The 22,146-nt window shown below is 40.1% G+C and overlaps 1 protein-coding gene across 9 annotated transcripts in view; it reads left to right on the top strand.

Annotated features, from left to right (window-relative positions):
- CRPPA (CDP-L-ribitol pyrophosphorylase A) overlaps positions 1–22,146 on the top strand; it is a 377,884-nt gene that overhangs the window by 1,517 nt on the left and 354,221 nt on the right. For all 9 annotated transcript variants that reach the window (XR_011566187.1, XM_070787554.1, XM_070787553.1 and 6 more), the window contains exon 2: positions 10,267–10,543. Coding sequence is in view for 8 of the 9 variants with exons in the window: in XM_070787554.1 (XP_070643655.1) it covers positions 10,267–10,543 (277 nt within the window). In the remaining variant the exon portion in view is untranslated. The remainder of the gene's footprint in view (positions 1–10,266; positions 10,544–22,146) is intronic.

The raw sequence follows: 22,146 nt of genomic DNA, 5'->3' as shown, positions 1-22,146 counted from the left end.
TTATGTTGGGGTATGTCTCAGGAGATCCTTGGAAACCTTGTGTTACAGGGGGTATATATGGGTGCTTCCTAGCCGTTTGCCAAATGAAAGCCATTGTATTGGTTAAAGAATGGGGTTCCACAAGACTGATAATAGTTTTCCTAGAGCATGGTGCTAAAGACCTAGGGCATTTCATCCCGAAGAGTAAATTATGGAAGCTCTTCTCTTTTGGTCCTGAGGACCAACTTAAAGACAAACCGATGAGGACTTAGAAGGAGGCTCCACCCCTCAAGTTTGGCCCTGAAATAGGATAGGGAAATGTTAAGAAGCATGACTAGTTTAGTTTTCAGTGGAACAATGCCATGTAAACATTTATTACATGTCGACTTACCTACCCAAAGCAAGTGAAACTGTATGGCCCCACAATGGAAACATGAAAGCGAAAGGGAGCAGGGAAGAGAACAACAATCTCTGGAAGAAAGGCAGTCTAGAACCCATACATTTCAGCGGGCCTAAGGAAGTGGAGGCACAGCTGTCAGGTAGAAGAGCTGTGAAGGAAACAAGTTGATGGAAGTCGTAGAACCCTGGAAAGGCCCAGGAATTAAAAGTACTGTTTAAGACAGGGCAGAGAGAGAGCAACTGTGTCCAGTTGTAGAGACAGCTGGTTGAAACCTTACTAGACTGCCAGATAGATACTTGTCAGAACACTGGAGGCATCACCAGTGGCCAAGTGAAGTGCTCCATGGCCATAGAGAAATTAAGAGCAAGGGTCTCATTTTCCAATGAGATCCTTAGTGCCAAGGGCAGACTAAAGGAAGTCCTTTACTTTTCAAACATGCTTCACATTAAAGCACCTATCTTTGCAAAATTGAGAAGTTGGAGGAGACATTGAGAGGTTTGCCTTGTGAACCGTCTGGGACTTCATATTGTTTTTCTGCTTCAGTTGAAATTGGGAAAATACACTTTTTTTTTTTTTTCTAGTCTAGCCACCTTTTACTTGTGTGCCATTGAAATTTCTTTAATGATCAGATTAAATGAGATTTAAAAGAATCCCTGAACTCACACAGATCTCAGACATATTGATGAAAGGCTTTAACTGGTGAGATGGAGGCTCCACGTCTATCCAAACTAGTTTAGTGTGGCTGTATATTACAATTAGCCTTTATATGTGTAGCAGTATATATGTGTTTAGTATACCGAGATTATACAGCTTGTTCAGATCTCTGCATTATAGACATTATACTGAAAGGACCAAATGTAAAATAATTTGTAGGTTGTACTAAGAACAAAGGTCTTTCAGAAGTTGATTAAAAACATTTTTAGAAGTTTTAAAGTTTCATTCTGGCTTTTTGCTAATGCTAATGCTAAGTTGCTTCAGTCATGTCCGACTCTATGTGACCCCATAGACGGCAGCCCACCAGGCTCCCCCGTGTCTGGGATTCTCCAGGCAAGAACACTGGTGTGGGTTGCCATTTCCTTCTCCAATGCATGAAAGTGAAAAGTGAAAGTGAAGTCGCTCAGTTGTATCGGACTCTTAGTGACCCCATAGACTGCAGCCTACCAGGCTCCTCCATCTATGGGATTTTCCAGCCAAGAGTACTGGAGTGGGGTGCCATTGCCTTCTTTGGCTTTTTAGGGGGAAATAAAATATAAATTGAATCACAGATTATAACTTAAAGAGAACTTTGATTTTTTTTCCTTTTTGTTAATGAGATACTGAGGTCAAGGGTATTAATCCTTTATATAACTATAACCTGAGTTTGTAAAAGGAATCACTGCTGTAAGAAATCATGTGATAGTGGTATTATTGGCAGGGGCATAAAGCTCTGACAATTAAGTTGTGGAATCTACTCACAATGGATCAAGTGATAGCTACATTTTACTGATTAAAAAATATATATTCCCAGGTCTGAAAGAGAAAGTAAAAATTCCGGCTAGCACTCTAATTTCTGGCTTCAAATACTTAAAGAAAGTTAACCTGGAATAGTTAAATAGAGTCAAATGACAACTACAATGAAAGCAAAAAAGAGAAGCAAACTTTGGCCGTATTTATTCAGACTCATGCTGATGGTGGGCTGGGTAGAAATTCCTGTGACCATAGATTTGAACAAATTCAGGCACACTTCTCTCTCTCCATAGCTCCTGAGGCTTCCTGAGTTCTTGAGGACACTGCTTAAGATGTTCCTTGATAAGGTTTCATGCTCATCAAAAAACATTATTATAAATTGGCTTTCCATAGAAATCTTTTATAGGAAGAAAATTTGCTGTTGTGTTGATCAAACAGTTTTCCAGACATTGTGGTAGTAATGTATATCATTGTACATTAATACGTTGGCATTCAGATTCATGTTTCAGAGCCTTTTAATTTGGTTAATATGAGTTGGTCTCCATGAGTCTGATAACTCCAGATGAAAAATTCATTTTGTCAATTTGTATGTTATGGCAACCATGGATTTTGTGATTGAGACTAGCTTGCTTTTTTATTACTTGAAAGATTGATGAAAGTCCGTTTTTAGTAATAGTTTAAGACTCCATGGTGTTTTTCAATGTGTTAACGTCTGGCTTATTTGATCTTCTGAAATTTTCTTTAATATTTTTTGTGTACTTAAAAAAATTGTTCTGTCCCACTGAATTCCTGAAAACCACTACAAACTGTTAGAGTAAGAGAATAGAAAGCAATAACTGTTAATCCAAATGAGCAATATGGATAGCTTTCATTAAGCTGAAAGTAGGAATGGAGTAGGGAACATAGGAGAAATATTTTGAAGACGGGAATTGGCAGTTTTTAGTGATTAGTTGTATTAAGGATTCAGAAAAAGAGATGAATTAAGGTTGTTTTTGAGTGATTGCTCAGATACCTAAATTTGAGTTAAAATTTTTGTCTGAGTGCTTCATTAATGAAAAGGTTAAGTCTGAATCAGGTGAAGGAAGAGGCCTATATCTTAGAAGAAACGGAGTTTTGAAGAGATCAGGTGATTGGAGATTTACATTCCCATTGGCTTCCCCGGGGCCCTTGTGAGACAAAAGAGAAGACCAGGACTGGTATTTTGGGCTTGACCACTGGAAGCCTTCATGGGCCACATTAAAGAGATGTGTCAAGGCAGTGAGGAGCCAGCCCCTTCACACCAATTCAGTATTTTACTTGTGAAATATCAGGATTGGGGCTGGTGCACTGGGATGACCCGGAGGGATGGTATGGGGAGGGAGATGGGAGGGGGGTTCAGGATGGGGAACACGTGTACGCCCGTGGTGGATTCATGTTGATGTGTGGCAGAACCAATACAACATTGTAAAGTAATTAGCCTCCAATTAAAATAAATAAGTTTAAATTAAAAAAAAATAATAAAATATCAGGATGGATTAGGAGGAGGAGGAATGATGGCCACAGGACGATCCCGAGGCCTGATTTCCATGGTGAGTGTCCGGGCGATGAGTCACAGCTGCCCCTCTCCCTGGAGGCCAAACTTCTGCGGCCTGGGTGAGAGCACTTAAGGGGTATTAACAGGGCCTGATTTTTCCATCTGTTTTTAAAAAGCATTTGTTTAAATCTGTTTTCAACTGATCTTGCTGAACTGTCTGAGCAGAATCTACCTGTAATACTTCTTTTAAAAATATAATACACATATTGATAGAAATATATTTCAATATACTCTTAAAATATTCTGAGAGAAAATAATATCTGGCATACTGTGTTTTTTCCTCAAAATGTCTGTAGGTGTAATGAAACTTGAGGTTAGGTCTGTAATTGCCTATGGAATGTGCTGGGAAGGAAATATTCAGAACTTGATAAAATCCAGCTACACAGGGGGTTCGGTGTGGACTTGCCTTCAGCTAAGGAGGTCGGCCAGATCCATTTATTCAGCAAATATTTGTTCACTGTGCACTGTGTGAGGTACTTAAGGCCTTTCTTAGTCTCCTGATTCTACATTATTAAATTTTAATACTGTAAAAGGCTTTTAATTCTATAACTAGAAAAGTATGTGAATAAATCCTCTGAAACACAAACAGTACTTACAAGGGCTTGCAAGTGCTGGGTGTATGCTTGGTTGCTGAACAAAACAGCATAACAAGCCCATTATCTCTTAAGAGCTGGCTAAAACATTTTTCTGAACTTTTTCATTGTGACCTATTCTTACAAGATTTTGCTCATGATTTAATGACACATACGTGACTGCATACAACAAATTTGAGAGAATTTCATGAACAGTATTTATCCTTATTACTTGCTATACATTCTGTTTTCACTTTTCTATTAATTACTATTTATGCAAAACTGTTGGGCTAAACTTAGGAAATTGATCTGATGATACTTTAACGGGTTCCAGGTAGCACCAGTGCTCAAGAATCCACGTGTCAGTGCAGGAGACACAAGAGATGTTGAGTTCGATCCCTGGGTTGGGAAGATCCTCTGGAGTATGAAATGGCAACTCACTCAGTATCCTTGCCTGAAAAATTCCATTAACAAAGGAGCCTGGTTGGCTACAGTCCATGGAGTCTCAAAGAGCCAGACATGACTGAGCTTGCACTCCTGCTCCTAATGGGTTTTGAAATCTGCAGTTTGAGAAATATTCGTTTAAGACGTTTTTCTGTTCAGAACCTCATAAAAATTGTTTGGAATGATCTAAGGCCACAAGTATATCTGCATAATCTACATTTTACTTTATTGGACTTCTTTCCATTTGATACTATAGATAGAACATAGGTAATCATTTTATAGCTATTTTAAGGCATTCTACTAAAATTGGGATTTACCTGTGGGTGTTCATTAACTCACAAAAGATATATTTGAATGACAATTGTCAAGTAATGTCCTGTCTTTCTCCCTCTTAATTATTCTGTTTTAACATTTAATCTCATGTGACTTTTGATCAAAAAAGCAACATTTCTTTAAAAGTTGCTTTAAACTTTTTGATAGAGTAGACTATGGAAGGTAAAAGGTGAGTAGGTTAAGTGCTTGTCGTAGAAGAAAATCCTGTTCACTGATACAGCTGAACATGTACTTAAAACTTCTCTATTTAAAAAAGCAAACTCAATGTGATGTCCTCCTAATAAAACTCAAGAGCATATTTTAATTCCTAATAGTGTAAGATTTCTCTTATCTACTGGTTCATTTAACAGATATTTCTTGGTATATAGTTTGTGAGGTCAGGAATTCTTTGTTACCAGATCACCAGTGTCTAGTTTAATGTCTGGCAAATGACAGATGCTTACTGGATGTTTGATGAATGACTAAATGAATGAAAGAAGAAATACTGAGATTTGCTTAAATCTTAAGAAATAAACTTGACCATTTTTGACTACAAATGCAGCGGTAATGTTCACAGTAAATGAATTTCTGGGGACATGGTGATCCAGACATGACTTTTTTTTCCTCTGATGGATTTTATGACTGCTCAGTGTTAGTGCTTTTATAGACATTAAGAGTGTGAGCTCCCAAGTCAGATAGGGGTATACCCAAGTCCTGTCACTTTATAGCTGTATCATTGTGGGCAGGTCATTGCCCCATCTGTGAAATGAAGATAATAGTGACTTCATTCAGAGCCGATGTGAATATTAAGTGAACTATTAGAGGCACAGGCTCCAAATAGTGCATGGTACTTAGTAAACAGTGAATATATCTTAGCTGCTTTTGCTCCTATTAATATTACTGAAAGCTTAGTATGAGCCACACTCTGGGGTATCGCCTTTGCTTTCTGTGAGTTGGCAGCTTAGTGAAGGAGATGAAGGGCTAGTCTTCGTTGCAGTGAGCTGGATTCTCACTGCCGTGCTTCTCATTGCAGAGCACAGGCTCTAGGGCACACAGGCGCAGTAGCTGTGGTGCTTGGGCTTAGTTTCCTTGTGGCATATGGAATCTTGCCAGACCAGGGATTGAAACTGTGTCCTGTGCATTGCAAGGCAGGTTCTTAAACACTGCACCACCAGGGAAGTCAACAGTGTAAGATTTAGGATGGAAGTTCTGACAGTTGCCAAGTTTGCAGCGATAGGTTGGGGATAGATGGATTACAAAACAAAGAGCAACCCATGCCTGCATGCTTGCTAAGTTGCTTCAGTCGTGTCTGACTCTCTGTGACTTCACGGACCATAGTCCGCCAGGCTCCTCTGTCTATGGAGTTCTCCAGACAAGAGTATTGGAGTGGGTTGCCATGCCCTCCTCCAGGGGATCTTTCTGACCCAGGGATCGAACCCTAGTTTCCTGCAGCTCCTGCATTGCCGGTGGATTGTTTACTGCTGAGCCACTGGTGAAGCCCAGATCAACTCATACTTAGTCATCTTCCACAATCCTTCTTATTGCCTACACAGATAACTGCATATTTTCTGGTCTGTATTCTGTGACGGTTGTTGCTTTGCTTTGTTTGTGATTACAGTTTCCCCAAGGTGCCTGACAAATCATTAGTAGTCCCAGCCATCCTTGGATCTTTGACAGTGATGGTATGTGATAGTGTTAATTGCTCAGTTGTGTCTGACTCTGTGACCCCATGGACTGTAGCCTGCCAGGCTCCTCTGTCCATAAGATTTCCCAGGCAAGAATACTGGAGTGGGTTGCCATGCCCTCCTCCAGGGAATCTTCCCAACCCAGGGATGGAACCCAGGTCTCTTGCATTGCAGGTGGATTCTTTACCATCTGAGCTACCAGGGAAGCCCCTTGGAACCCTTAGAATCTAGAAATCAGAATAAAGAGTCAGACTCATCAAAACAAGCAACAAGTGACATTGCCCACGAAGGCATTTTCATTGCTTTTCATTCTCTCTTCAGGTTGATGAGGAGAGCTTTCTGTGTTTTCATAATCCTTGGAACTATGCTTTATTGTAAGATGCTGGTAGATGTGTCAGACCAACATTTTTATTGAGTACCAAATAATTATCAAGTACCTTCTAGGTGCAAAGCAATGGGCAAAACTCATGTTGTCCTTGCTGTCATGGAGCCTACATTCTAGAAGATAGAATGCTGTATTTTGATGGAAAATGGTAATTTTTTGTTTTCAGGTTGTTTTTGGCATCAGATGGCAATATAGGAAAATAAAGATATTTGAGTATCAGCTCCTTCTGATGTTTCTTTCCCATGTGAGACAGTATACAGCATGAGGATTATGTGAGTTAAAAGATGACTAATGCTTAAGACTTAGTAAGTTAATCGATGTTAGCTATTTCATGTTACATGATAAATGATTTATTTTGCCCATCTTTCTTACTGACTCAGGAGGATTATTGCCACTAAATCAGGAAGATTACTATTAATATCTCTCATCCACAACCTCCATCTGATAGCCAGGCTACCATTATTGTCTTGCACCAGACTTCAGCAGGAGCCTCTATTCAGATAGACTTCAACCTAGTCTATCTGCATCCTTTGTCTACCCAATCTATTCTCCATCTTGCAGTCAGGGTAAAGTTTATGCTCTTAAATTAGTAGCTGCTAGAGAAGGCAATGGCACCCCACTCTAGTACTCTTGCCTGGAAAATCCCATGGATGGAGGAGCCTAGTAGGCTGCAGTCCATGGGGTCACTAAGAGTCGGACACGACTGAGCGACTTCACTTTCACTTTTCCCTTTCATACATTGGAGAAGGAAATGGCAACCCACTCTAGTGTTCTTGCCTGGAGAGCCCCAGAGACGGGGGAGCCTGGTGGGCTGCCATCTCTGGGGTCGCACAGAGTCGGACACGACTGAAGCGATTTAGCAGCAGCAGTAGCAGTTGCTCCTATAAACATTTCCATGAACTCAGTGGCTTAAAGTAATATTAAATACATTCTTAACCTTTTGGATGTCAGAGGTAAAAAAATCAGTTTCATAAGGCTAAAATAAAGGTATTAGCAGCGCTATGCTCTTTTTGGAGTCTTTTAGGTACAGTCTGTTTACTTGCCAGGTGGCAGTCCATTTGCTCTCTCAGATTCTGGGACTTTTTTTTGTTGCCTAGTTGCTAAGTAGTGTCTGACTGACTGTGACCCCGTGGACTGTAGCCTACTAGGCACCTCTGTCCATAGGATTCTCCAGGCAAGAATACTGAAGTGGGTTGTCATTCCCTTCTCCAGGGGATCTTCCTGACCCAGGGATCAAACCTGTGTCTCCTGCATTGGCAGGTGGATTCTTGACCACTGAACCGCCAGGGAAACGCTGCTGGGACTTATGATCCTATGTCATAATGACTGATGCTTCTGTTCCCACACTTTGTCCCTCAACCCTTTTGTCTTTCTTTCCCTGTTGGATTCTTGTGGTTTTGTTGGACTTACCAAATAGCCCTGATGGGTCTCTCCAATTCAGGATCCTTAACTTAATTATATATGCAAAGTTCCTTTTTTAGGTAATGTTACATATTCTCGGTTTTGGGAGTTAGATGATGTCATTCCAGAGTTATTATTTTGACTGCCACGATTTCCATTTTGTCATTGAACAGTGCTTAGAACCCTGGGGGAAGTGACTGTTAATTTGGGTGTAAATGTCCTGCATAAAGCTTTTCTAAGGATTCCTGTTACTCTTTCTTTTTAAGAATTTTTTTGATGTGGACCATCTTTTTAAAGTCTTCTGTTGATTTTGTTACAACATTGCTTCCGTTTTACGTTTTGTTTTTTTGTCCTCAAGGCATGTGGGATCATAGCTCCCTAACCAGGGATCAAACCTGCACCCCCTGCATTGGAAGGTGGAACCTTAACCACTGGACCTCCAGGGAGGTCACCCCTGGAGGTCTTTTTAAGATTGAAGACCAACACCTCTCACGTGGCCTTGGAGGATTCCGTGGAGTAGGCCAGCCTGTCACTTGCCTGGGCCTTTTCATGGGAATTTCCTCTTAGCTCCTCAGGACCTTGGCTTGGCCTGTGCTTAAACCATCCCTCTCATTCTCCTTTCAAATCCTTTTGTCTGTTTTCCTGCCTCTCTCCTCTTGAGAAAACTCTGCTTCCTTAGGGAGCATCATCTTGGCCTTCGCTACGCTGGTCAAAATGGAACGCATGCGGTCCTAAAGTCTGGACCTCTCGACGGCAGCTTAGCAGTTGCTGGTGTTCTTTGTGTCCTCTGTAACTATTTCCAGTGTGTACTCAAGGCTGATCATTTATTCAGTGCTCAACAAACATTTGTTAAGGGAATGGACTTAAAACGAAAGGATAGTGTGCCTGTAAAGTTTTGGTTGTATTCGTCAGTGCGGTGTTGTTGTAGCCACAGGCAGAATGGAGTTCTGGGTTTCAGGGTGGGTTTGTTCAATAGCAGAAGGCAGGAGATGGTTAATTATTGAGCAAAGCAATCCAGTATTTTTCATTGTTCAATAGTTAATTTCATTATTCAGTCATTTTGAGACCCTTCTTCTGTCTCTTTAAAAGTGAGTATAAGACTTAACTGTCTAGCATGAACATGTAGGATCTCACAGGCAAAGAATGCCTTTAGATTTTACAGTGACCTTTAATCAGAGTTGATGACACCGGCCAGAGGCAGTTTTCCTGGCTTGGGCCTGCCGGCTGTAGAACTCTGAGTGTATAATGGTATTTGCCTCTCTTAGCACTAGTGTTCCAGAGAGGTCTGCCCAGCCCCCCTGCAGCCACCGCCTCTCAGTGCCGTGGATGGAGAGTGTTTGTGTGTCACCCGGTCTGGAAGAAAGTGTTTCAGAACAGAACAAAACTGGTCTGTTTTGTATCTAACTCAACAGATGAATTCCTTTAATTTTATATTTCCTTAATATATGTTTTGTTTTATTTAAGCCTGATTTATACTTAAACAGATTTAATTAGCTGCGTTTCCCTATTTAAGCTAAAATATTTCACCTTGATGTAAGCCAAATTTAGTTCAGTGATCCAACTTTGTTGCTGACTCGATGGACTTCTCAAAGAGACAGAACTTCTAGAATTCAAAAGTGCTTTGAATTGTTCCTATGCAATGAAGAGAATTATTTGGAGGAAAAAAGAGCAACCTAAAAGCATAGTTTTACATTTTTTTATTTCAATCTACTGATGTATATTCTAATTATTTAATTTTACCCTAAGAAATGCATGAGATATATATATATATATATCTTATCTTTGTTTTACAATAAAGGTACATCTATGTTTCATCATAAAGGTACTTTCACACTATGCATTGAAAAACACAACTTATATTTGTGTTTCTATCTACAGTATGAAAAATTCAAAGTCTTAACCCTTTTACTAGACCTGATTAAAATGCATGAAATTGAGTTAGTTAATAACTTTGAGTTTTTAATGTCCTTATGAAGATGTGTTTGTACTTATTGGTAACCCAGTTTTGTTACTAACTCCGTTGTTTAAGAATCAACTGATACGAAATGTGTGCATCCTTTTCCTTGCAGAGTATCTTGGATAAAGGACATTATTGTGGCAGTAACCAGAGAGAACATGGAAACAATGAAGGGAATTATTCAGAGGTATCAGCATAAACGTATCTCACTGGTTGAAGCTGGAGTGACCCGCCACAGGTCAATTTTTAATGGTCTGAAAGCGCTGGCAGAGGATCAGCCCAACTGTAGACTCTCAAAGCCAGAAGTAGTGATCATCCACGATGCTGTGAGACCATTTGTTGAGGAAGATGTCCTCCTTAAAGTTGTCACAGCTGCTCAGGAACATGGGGTAAGTATTTGAATACTTTTGAGAATGGATAAAAGGGGCAAACACTAGCACACAATGATTTGCTAGATTTTGATGGAATTGGATTTAAATGTCAATTAAAATGGGCAAGATTACCTAAGACATTGTGCTAATTTGTTTTAGGAAGTCTATACTATTATAGATTCTGAGACTGTTCTGGTATTTCTTTTGCTATGTAGTCATTTATCATAATATGAGCTATTTGGAGAAGAATGCAATAAAGTCGCTAGAGTACAGATACGAATGGGTGGACCTTAGCTGCACATTTAGTTCCATTCTTTTACCTAAAAATGCCTAAGAAATCTTGTAAAAGTCTAGGAGTCGTATCATGTAAAAAAAAAACAACCCTGGCTCATTTCACGCAATTTTTCAGTCTTCAAAAGTGGTTTATTTTGTGGCACAAACAGCCAGGCAAGATTTTTACATCCTCTAAAGTGAATAATCTTAGGATGACAAAATGCTGTGTTCACTTCTATTTCACCAAAATAAACACAGGATAGCAGAAGGCCTCTTGTAATCTTTGGGACATACTTGTTTTTTATAGACTGATAGGCTAAAATCCTATAAATAGCATAATAGTTACTAAACTTAAGTTGGTGGTCTAAATTTGAGACTTAGTGAAAATTTATGGCCCAGACTTGCTGTGGAGTTGAACAGACTTACGCCCAATTCTGTTTTTCTAATTATTAGTAGTATGGTATGTTCAACTCTCTCAACTTCTTTGAGCTCATTTTCCTTCTAAAGATATAGATGCTAACTTGTAAGGTTGCTTTTAGAATTGGAAATTATGCATATATTAACTGCATCAGTTCAGTTGCTCAGTCGTGTCCGACTTCTTTGCGACCCCTAGTAAAGTGCTAAATATTTAAAGTGTTATTACTGTAAGAATTACAGTATCTAAGACAGTAGTTTCCTCCAAAGATTGTAGACCCAACAGGAGGAGTCACTGCAGGCTTTTTAGCCATCTGGGTGGGCAGGAAGTTATACTCAGTTGGGAAAGACAATCTTTGATTTCTGTTTAGTTATCTATATGTATTTGGATTTTAATTTTCAGGAAATTGCTCCTTATTTCATCCCTCTCCAACATGAACTTCTTTACAATTCAGATGTATATGAGAATTCCATAGGTAAAATGAAACATTTTTCTTATCTTCAACTTCTAGGTGGTATTTTGATGTAGTGAAAATTATGTTGCAGGAACATTAGCGACCAGACGACTGTCTCATGGCTCTTGTGTTTTCTGTGAGCTCTTGCTCCTCTCCATGCTCTTCGACTGTGGTAGAAGCAATGTGGTCAGGTACAAGGGTGACAAGGAGAAGTAAAAGGACCAAAGATTTATAACTCTTCAGAATTCGAGTAAAACTTTACAAGTTTAAAGGTTCTTAGGAAGGTCTATGTAATTTGGGCAGATGCAAAGTCTAACGCATACCATAGTACAAATAAAATTATGGCTCTTTGCCTATTTGCCTTTTGGAAAAATATCACTTAAACTCACTGTGAAGATCAAACATTTGGATTTTTTTGAGTATTCAGAGAATTTCTAAGATTGTTTATAAAGTGATCCTTTTGGTAATGTATCTGAAAGGCAAAATATTAATTTGAGCTATTTAATGTGCTGAGAATGTCATGTAACAGGTGACTAAAAAAGGTGACCAGTAAAACATAAAAATGTGGAGCAGTTAGTGGTTTCTTATTAGTTGCGGTTTTGTTAGAATTCCTTTTAGACTCTAATTTTCTTAAGTGTGTTAATCAGAATATAACTTGTAAGATTCAATCTCATTATGTATTCTAAGTAAAGTAAATTGTATTTTAATTAAATCTGAAACTTTCTGATGACATTAAGAAGTTGGTTTAAAGCTAAATCTTTACAACGAATTTAAGAAAACTTCAGAAGTTTGGTCTCTTAAGAAATACAGCATTGTTTTTGTTGGTGTTAAGGGATAATTTTCACGAGTGTAAAATTATTTTCATAAAAATATAAGGAGCATGTTAAGGATTTTACTGCCATCAGGAACCAGACAGATGTTACAATGCAGAGAAGAACAAATTTATGTGGAATAAAGGAATGCTGAAATGAATTCACAAATAGACAAAGCTGTATTTTTGTCCATGGCGTGTGGGGTGCCAGTTGAACTGGGCAAAATCTATTGGCAAATGTATAGGCAGCAATGATTTTTGATTTACTGTCAGATATCTATAATTTATGAGAGTTGTAAAAAAGCTCAAGGGCAATGAAAAGCTAGTTTCTGCTACTCAAGAACAGTTTGCTTTAAACAGTACAGTTTTTGACTGGGCAATTTATTTTGCTCATTCTAATTTCCTTAGAATGTTGAGGGGAGTGACCCAATAAATAGCCTCAGGAAACTGAGACATTTCCTGTCACCTCTCCTACACTGTTCTAAATTCTAATAAAAACAAAACAAAATAGCAATTAATTGAGACTTACACTATTAGTAGTTGAAGTTCTTGAATTGGGGGGAAGAATTGGCATTGTTTTTAACCTGAGGTAAATTGTAGAAGCCCAGTCTGAATCAAAGATTTTGCTTGGAACACCCTGACTATGTTTGCCTGGGATTCCTTTGAACTCATTCTCCTTTGTTATTTTAAATTGTGTTTAGCTGATCACCTGTTTTCTTGCCTCTTAATTTTCAAGCCCTTCCCAAGGGTCCCTGGAGATAAATCACCTCCTGAATGATTTTCTGAGGCTGTGACAGACCCTTGGTGGGTGTACAGGCTTCAGATTACTCTGATGTTTTAACTTACATTACATTTTGGTTTAAAATCCCAATTAATGGTGATGTATTATTTTAAGAGACTAAGATTCTCCAAATTAAGGGTAAAATTAGGTTGTCTGCATATGGGGGCTCAGAAGTGTTGCCAGGACACCAGTTCCTTTCTTTTATCTGTATATGCTGCGTTCTTGTTCTTGGGTTCTGTAGAGGCAAGGTGACTTTAGTAGGGTAGCTGTTAATCTTTTTTTTTTTTTTTTTGCTTTTCTTTTATTTTCTTTTAGTTTTTTTACTTTTGATAGTTGGTCAGAGTATAAAATTCTAAGTGTATAGCTTTTTTTCCCCTGGCACCTTGAAAATACATTATGTAATTATCTCCTGACTGTAATACACCTTTTGTGAACTCTGCTAATGAATATAATGGTCTCCCTTGAAAGTAATCTTCCTTTTCTGTCTGATTGCATGTAAGAATTTTTAAGCTATTATGCAGTGTCTCTGGTATGTCAAGATATGATTTTCCCCCCTATGCTTTGGATTTATTGTTCTTTATGAATTTTACATTTTGTTTAAAATGAATTCTAGAAAATCCGGAGTGATTATCCTATTGAATATTGACCTTGTACCATTTGCCACCTGACAGCTTTTCCCCTCTTTTGCTGCTTTTTCTCCTTATACATCTATGTAGGATAAACCTTTTCTTGTCCTCATGTCTCAACTTGTTAATACTTTCAATTTGTTCTTGTGGGCTGAGTCCTGGGTAATTTCAGTTTTCTATTCCGTTCTTTAGCTTTAATCTCTTCCTAAAGTATTTTTGCAATCATATTAATTATCAATTTCTAGGAGTTCTATATATGTTTAAAATATGATTAGTCTTTTCCTATTTTGCTTTTCAATATTTAAACATATTTTATATATTATAGATAACAGTAATTCTTGATAGTTTAATTCTCTTCAATTCTATTTACTTTTATTCATGATTTGTATCCTCTTTTGCAATTTGTATTGGGAAGCCCATGTTTGGCAGGACTCTGAACAGGAATCCTTTGGACATGGGATAAAGGTATGTTTCTGAAATGTGAATTTGTGTTCCCTCTGCCAGGGATCCCAAGGACTTTTCCAATATGTAGCAACTTTGGGCAATTTTGGGGTTGAGATTTTGTAGACATTGTTGTTAACTGCTAAATCATGTCTGACTCTTCAGCGACCCTGCGGACTGTAGCCTACCAGACTCCTCTGTGCATGGGATTTCCCAGGCAAGAATATTGGAGTGAATTGCCATTTCCTTTCCCAGGGCATCTTCCTGATCCAGGGATTGAACCCATGTCTCCTGTGCTGCAGAGAAGGCAATGGCAACCCACTCCAGTACTCTTGCCTGGAAAACCCCATGGATGGAGGAGCCTGGTAGGCTGCGGTCCATGGGGTTGCTAAGAGTCAGACACAACTTCACTTTCACTTTCACTTTTCACTTTCATGCATTGGAGAAGGAAATGGCAACCCATTCCAGTGTTCTTCCCTGGAGAATCCCAGGGATGGGGGAGCCTGGTGGGCTACCGTCTCTGGGGTCGCACAGAGTCGGACACGACTGAAGCGACTTAGCAGCAGCAGCTTCTGCATTGCATTGTATTGCAGGCAGATTCTTTACCACTGAGCCACCAGGGAACAGTACTTTGAGGGCACTTCTACTACTACTGTTACTACTACTTAGAGGAGACTACTCCCACACCCAGCTTGCTTGCTCCCCTGTCCCACCCTGACCCCAATCCAGGACAGACAATTTTGCTGTATTGTCTTTGCTTTGAGTACAGTCTGCTCTTTAAATGCTATTTCAAATCCTAAAAGATGATGCTGTAAAAGTGCTGCACTCAATATGCCAGCAAATTTGGAAAATTCAGCAGTGGATCCAGGACTGGATTCAGTCATTCCAATCCCAAAGAAAGGCAATGCCAAAGAATTTTCAAACTACTGCACAATTGCACTCATCTCACACACTAGCAAAGTAATGCTCAAAATTCTCCAAGCCAGCCTTCAATAGTACGTGAACCGTGAACTTCCAGATGGTCAAGCTGGATTTACAAAAGGCAGAGGAACTAGAGATCAAATTGCCAACATCCACTTGATCATGGAAAAAGCAAGAGAGTTCCAGAAAAACATCTACTTCTGCTTTATTGACTATGCCAAAGCCTTTGACTGTGTGGCTCACAACAAGCTGTGGAAAATTCTGAAAGAGATGGGAATACCAGACCTTCTTACCTGCCTCCTGAGAAATCTGTTTGCAGGTCAGGAAGCAACAGTTAGAACTGGACATGGAACAACAGACTGGTTCCAAATAGGAAAAGGAGTACGTCAAGGCTGTATATTGTCACCCTGCTTATTTAACTTATATGCAGAGTCCATCATGAGAAACTCTGGGATGGATGAAGTACAAACTGGAATCAAGATTGCCAGGAGATATATCAATAGCCTCAGATATGCAGGTGACACCACTCTTATGGCAGAAAGTGAAGAGGATCTAAAGAGCCTCTTGATGAAAGAGAAAGAGGAGAGTGAAAAAGTTGGCTTAAAACTCAACATTCAGAAAATGAAGATCATGGCATCTGGTCCCATCACTTCATGTCAAATAGATGGGGAAACAATGGAAACAGTGATTGACTTTATTTTCTTGGACTCTAAACTCACTGCAGATGGTGACTGCAGCCATGAAATTAAAAGATGCTTGCTCCTTGGAAGGAAAGCTATGACCAGCCGAGACAGCATATTAAAATGCAGAGACATTACTTGGTCAACAAAGGTCTATCTAGTCAAAGCTGTGGGTTTTCCAGTAGTCATGTATGGGTATGAGAGTTGGTCTATAAAGAAAGCTGAGCACTGAAGAATTGATGCTTTTGAACTGTGGTGTTGGAGAAGACTCTCGAGAGTCTCTTGGACTGCAAGGAGATCCAACCAGGACATCCTAAAGGAAATCAGTCCTGAATATTCATTGGAAGGACTGAAGCTGAAACCCCCATACTGTGGCCACCTGTTGTGAAGAACTGACTCACTGGAAAAGACCCTGATGCCACGAAAGATTGAAGGCAGGAGGAGAAGGGGATGACAGAGGATGAGATGGTTGGATGGCATTACTGACTCGATGGACATGAGTTTGAGTAAACTCTGGGTGTTGGTGATGGACAGGGAAGCCTGGTGTGCTGCAGTCCATAGGGTCGCAAAGAGTCCGACAAGACTGAGTGACTTAACTAAATTGATAGCTTCTCACAGATCTTTGAGGCTACAATTCTAAGGAAGCAAATAGCAGAGACTCAAGATCCAATTCCTCATTACTTCTCTTTTTTTAAAACTAATGCCTCTTTTTAACCCAAGACTCTCTGCCATCTTACTTCTTTGGCCTCTGGCTGCTATTATGTTAGTTTTAGGTCATAGTTTAAATTTCATTTCTAAAAAGGCAGTTTTAAAAATCACTTAGAAAAAGCTGTTTATGATTTCTTCATTTAAAGAATTGTAATAGATTTTGTAAGGTCTGTGGTCTGCCATATTGCCAAAATAGGAGTCCTTTACAAGTATGAAGTACTTGTGTATTTCTGCACGGTTTTAAGTCAAGAGATGAAGTCTCAGGCTTCCCTGGTGGCTCAGAGGTTAAAGCGTCTGCCTGGAATGTGGGAGACCTGGGTTTGATCCCTGGGTCAGGAAGATCCCCTGGAGGAGGAAATGGCAACCCACTCCAGTACTCTTGCCTGGAGAATCCCATGGAGGGAGGAGCCTGGTAGGCTACAGTCCATGGAGTTGCAAAGAGTTGGACACGACTGAGCAACTTCACTTCACTTCATTTTGTACTTATAAGGGGACTTTCCAGGTGGCTCTAGGGGTAAAGAACCTGCCTACTAATGCAGGAGACACAGGAGATAACCTGAGTTCCATCTCTTGAGTTGGGAAGATCCCCTGGAGAAGGACATGGCAACCCACTCCAGAATTCTTGCCTGGAGAATCCCATGGACAGAGGAGCCTGGTGGGCTAGAGTCCATAGGGTTGCAAAGAGTTGGACTCAACTGAAGCAACTTAGTACGCACAAATGGATGTAGTTTTAAGGACATTGTTATAAAGGATGCGTTAGAAGACTAAAATAAATTGGAACACTGAAAAGTAAAGATATAGGGAGAATCCTTTTTAAAAGGATTAATTAGTTATTACATATACTCTAAGAACTGCCAGTAAGGGTCTCATTTTCAGTTCATTGCTATCAGTACAGCAACCCCTGAAAGACTTGCTCCTGAGGGATGATTTTAGTTACTAGCATATGTTTCTTTCCCAAGCCCTCTGCTTTTGCATCTCTAATGATGTTTTATCCTCTTCTCCCTAATCAACTTACAGTAACAAATTACATTTATTGCTTCTCTTGATTCATCTCCAATTTACTTCTCAGTGCTTTGCAGTCTGGCCTCTTTGTCCTCTGACTATTCTAAAATCACTGTAACTTTCCAATTCCTGATTAAATACACTTATAGTCTGTTGTATAGTACAGGAGTTCAACTGTCTTTTGTCCCTGGTTCCTTGCGGGGAGAATAAATCCTTGAAATTTGTCCAGAGTCTTCATTTTGCATGAGCCCATTGGATCTTATCTGAGTTTATGCTAATATGATGCGATGACTCAGGATAGAGGCTGGTTGTCAGAAAGACCCCTGGGGCTTTGAACCAGCTGGGCTTCCAGGGTGAGAGGAATACTGCTGGAGACAGAACTCAGTCACATGCTCAGTGGTTCAGTCAATCATGCTTAGGGAGTGAAATCCCAATAAACTCTGGATACTGAAGCGCAGGGAGGAGCCACTTGGTTGGTGCACAGTGATATGCTGGAAACGTGGTGCTGCCTGAGTGTATAGGGGCGAGGGCACCACAGAAGCTCTGTGTTCTGGTCTCCCCAGGTCTCACCCATGTGTCTCTTCCCTGATCTAGTCTGATTTGCATCCTTCGTCATAAAACTGTAATGGAAGTCATCATAATCATATTAATCTAATAAGCATTTTCCTGAGCTCTGAGTAATTCTAGTGAATTCAGTTCAGTTCAGTTGCTCAGTCATGTCCGACTCTTTGCAACCCCGTGAATCGCAGCACTCCAGGCCTCCCTGTCCATCACCAACTCCTGGAGTTCACTCAAACTCACGTCCATCAAGTCGGTGATGCCATCCAGCCATCTCATCCTGTGTTGTCCCCTTCTCCTCCTGCCTTCAATCTTTCCTAGCATCATGGTCTTTTCAAATGAGTCAGCTCTTCGCATGAGGTGGCCAAAGTACTGGAGTTTCAGCTTCAACATCAGCCCTTCCAAAGAAATCCCAGGACTGGTTTTTAGGATGGACTGGTTGGATCTCCTTGCAGTCCAAGGGACTCTCAAGAGTCTTCTCCAACACCACAGTTCAAAAACATCAATTGTTTGGCGCTCAGCTTTCTTCACAGTCCAACTCTCACATCCATACATGACCACTGGAAAAACCATAGCCTTGACTAGACGGACCTTTGTTGGCAAGGTAATGTCTCTGCTTTTGAATATGCTATCTAGGTTGGTCATAACTTTTCTTCCAAGGAGTAAGCATCTTTTAATTTCATGGCTGCAGTCACCATCTGCAGTGATTTTGGAACCCCCCAAAATAAAGTCTAACACTGTTTCCACTGTTTCCCCATCTATTTCCCATGAAGTGATGGGACCAGATGCCATGATCTTCGTTTTCTGAATGTTGAGCTTTAAGCCAACTTTTTCACTCTCTTCTTTTACTTTCATCAAGTGGCTTTTTAGTTCCTCTTCACTTTCTGCCACAAGGGTGGTGTCATCTGCATATCTGAGGTTTTTGATATTTCTCCCAGCAATCTTGATTCCAGCTTGTGCTTCTTCCAGCCCAGCGTTTCTCATGATGTACTCTGCATAGAAGTTAAATAAGCAGGGTGACAATATGCAGCCTTCACGTACTCCTTTTCCTATTTGGAACCAGTCTGTTGTTCCATGTCCAGTTCTAACAGTTGCTTCCTGACCTGCATATAGGCTTCTCAAGAGGCAGGTCAGGTGGTCTGGTATTCCCATCTCTTTCAGAATTTTTCACAGTTTATTGTGATCCACACAGTCAAAGAAGCATCTGCCTACAATGCGGGAGACCCGGGTACGATCCCTGGGTCAGGAAGACCCCCTGGAGAAGGAAATAGCAACCCACTCCAGTACTCTTGCCTGGAAAATCCCATGGATGGAGGAGCCTGATAGGCTACAGTCCACGGGGTTGCAAAGAGTCAGACACGACTGAGCGACTTCACTTTCTAGTGAATTACTGAACTTAAAAGGAGTTGTGGGAACCTGTTGAATTTGGAGTCAGTTGGTCATAAGTGTTGGTGGCCTGGGGCACCCCACTGCTGTCAGAAGTAATGGCAGTCTGGCTGTGAACCATGCATTTATGCCAACTCCAGATGACTGACACAAGAGTTGAGCTTTAGAGGACACAGTGTATACAGAATGTCTTAAACTTGATAGTGTTCACTAGCTCTTCCTTGGAATCTTGCCCCTGCCTTGGCTTCTATGACTTTACTCTTTCCTTTTTTTTTTGATCACTCGCTTTTCAGATACTCCTTCCTACTCTTTAAATAAGATTTCTTTAACTTTTATTTTCATGGAACAAAGTATTTCTGAGCAATCTAAATCATGCCCATAATACTTCAGTTCAGTCGCTCAGTTGTGTCTGACTCTTTGCAACCCCATGAATCACAGCACGCCAGGCCTCCCTGTCCATCACCAACTCCCGGAGTTCACTGAGACTCACGTCCATCGAGTCAGTGATGCCATCCAGCCACCTCATCCTCTGTTGTCCCCTTCTCCTCCTGCTCCCAATCCCTCCCAGCATCAGAGTCTTTTCCAATGAGTCAGCTCTTCGCATGAGGTGGCCAAAGTACTGGAGTTTCAGCTTTAGCATCATTCCTTCCAAAGAAATCCCAGGGCTGATCTCCTTCAGAATGGATTGGTTGGATCTCCTTGCAGTCCAAGGGACTCTCAAGAGTCTTCTCCAGCACCACAGTTCAAAAGCATCAATTCTTTGGCGCTCAGCCTTCTTCACAGTCCAATTCTCACATCCATACATGACCACAGGAAAAACCATAGCCTTGACTAGACGGACCTTTGTTGGCAAAGTAATGTCTCTGCTTTTGAATATGCTATTGAAGTTGGTCATAACTTTCCTTCCAAGGAGTAAGCATCTTTTAATTTCATGGCTGCAGTCACCATCTGCATAATACTTAATATTGTTTAAATCTATGTGTGATAGAATATTTATATTGTTTAAATCTACATTTGTCACCTTGGGGGAATGTACAATCAGAGTGTTAACACCTGTAAAGATTCTTGTAATCACAACCCCAGGTAGGACACAGAACTTTTCTAACATTCTAGAGAATTTCCTTTTGTTGTCTTTATTATTCAGACCTTTGTTCCTCTAATAACTCCTGTCAACCACTGATGTGTTCTCTGCTCCTATATTTTTGTCTTTTCTAGAATTCCATAAATTGAATCATGCAACATGTAACTTTGTAAGACTTTTTTTTTTTTAATTAAAAAAAATTTTTTTAATTTATTTTAATTGGAGGCTAATTACTTTACATTATTGTAGTGGTTTTGCCATACATTTACATGAATCAGCCATGGATGTTCATGTGTTCCCCATCCTGAATCCTCTCCCACCTCCGTCTCCTTCGCATCCCCCCAGGGTCATCCCAGTGCACCAGCCCTGAGTACCCTGTCTCATGCATCAAACCTAGACTGGCGATCTGTTTCACATACGATAATATACATGTTTCAATGGTATTCTCTCAAATCATCCCACCCTTGCCTTCTACAGAGTCCAAAAGACTGTTCTATACATCTGGGTCTGTTTTGCTGTCCTGCATATAGGGTCATCGTTGCCATCTTTCCAAATTCCATATATATGCATTAGTATACTGTATTGGTATTTTTATTTCTGACTTACTTCAGTCTGTATAATAGGCTCCAGTTTCATCCACCTCATTAGAACTGATTCAAATGTATTCTTTTTAATGGCTGAGTAATACTCCATTGTGTATATGTACCACAGCTTTCTTATCCATTCATCTGCTGATGGGCATCTAGGTTGCTTCCATGTCCTGGCTATTATAAACAGTGCTGCGATGAACATTGGGGTACACGTGTCTCTTGCGATTCTGGTTTCCTCGGTGTGTATGCCCAGCAGTGGGATTGCTAGGTCATATGGCAGTTCTATTTCCATTTTTTTTAAGGAGTCTCCACACTGTTCTCCATAGTGGCTGTACTAGTTTGCATCCCCACCAGAAGTGTGAGAGGGTTCCCTTTCCTCCACACCCTCTCCAGCATTTATTGTTTGTAGACTTCTGGATCGCAGCCATTCTGACTGGCATGAGATGGTACCTCATTGTGGTTTTGATTTGCATTTCTCTGATAATGAGCGATGTTGAGCATCTTTTCATGTGTTCATTAGCCCTCTGTATGTCTTCTTTGGAGAGATGTCTGTTTAGTTCTTTGGCCCATTTTTTGATTGGGTCATTTATTTTTCTGGAATTGAGCTGCCGGAGTTGCTTGTATATTTTTGAGATTAATTCTTTGTCAGTTGCTTCATTTGGTATTATTTTCTCCCATTCTGAAGGCTGTCTTTTCACCTTGCTTATAGTTTCCTTTGTTGTGCAAAAGCTTTTAATTTTAATTAGGTCCCGTTTGTTTATTTTTGCTTTTATTTCCAATATTCTGGGAGGTGGCTCATAGAAGTTCCTGCTGTGATTTATGTCAGAGAGTGTTTTGCCTATGTTTTCCTCTAAGAGTTTTATAGTTTCTGGTCTTACATTTAGATCTTTAATC

This window comes from Bos indicus, chromosome 4 (genome assembly GCF_029378745.1).
Source record: "Bos indicus isolate NIAB-ARS_2022 breed Sahiwal x Tharparkar chromosome 4, NIAB-ARS_B.indTharparkar_mat_pri_1.0, whole genome shotgun sequence".
In the NCBI taxonomy this organism is placed as follows: Eukaryota; Metazoa; Chordata; class Mammalia; order Artiodactyla; family Bovidae; genus Bos; species Bos indicus.
This window is presented reverse-complemented; position numbering and strand designations above follow the sequence as displayed.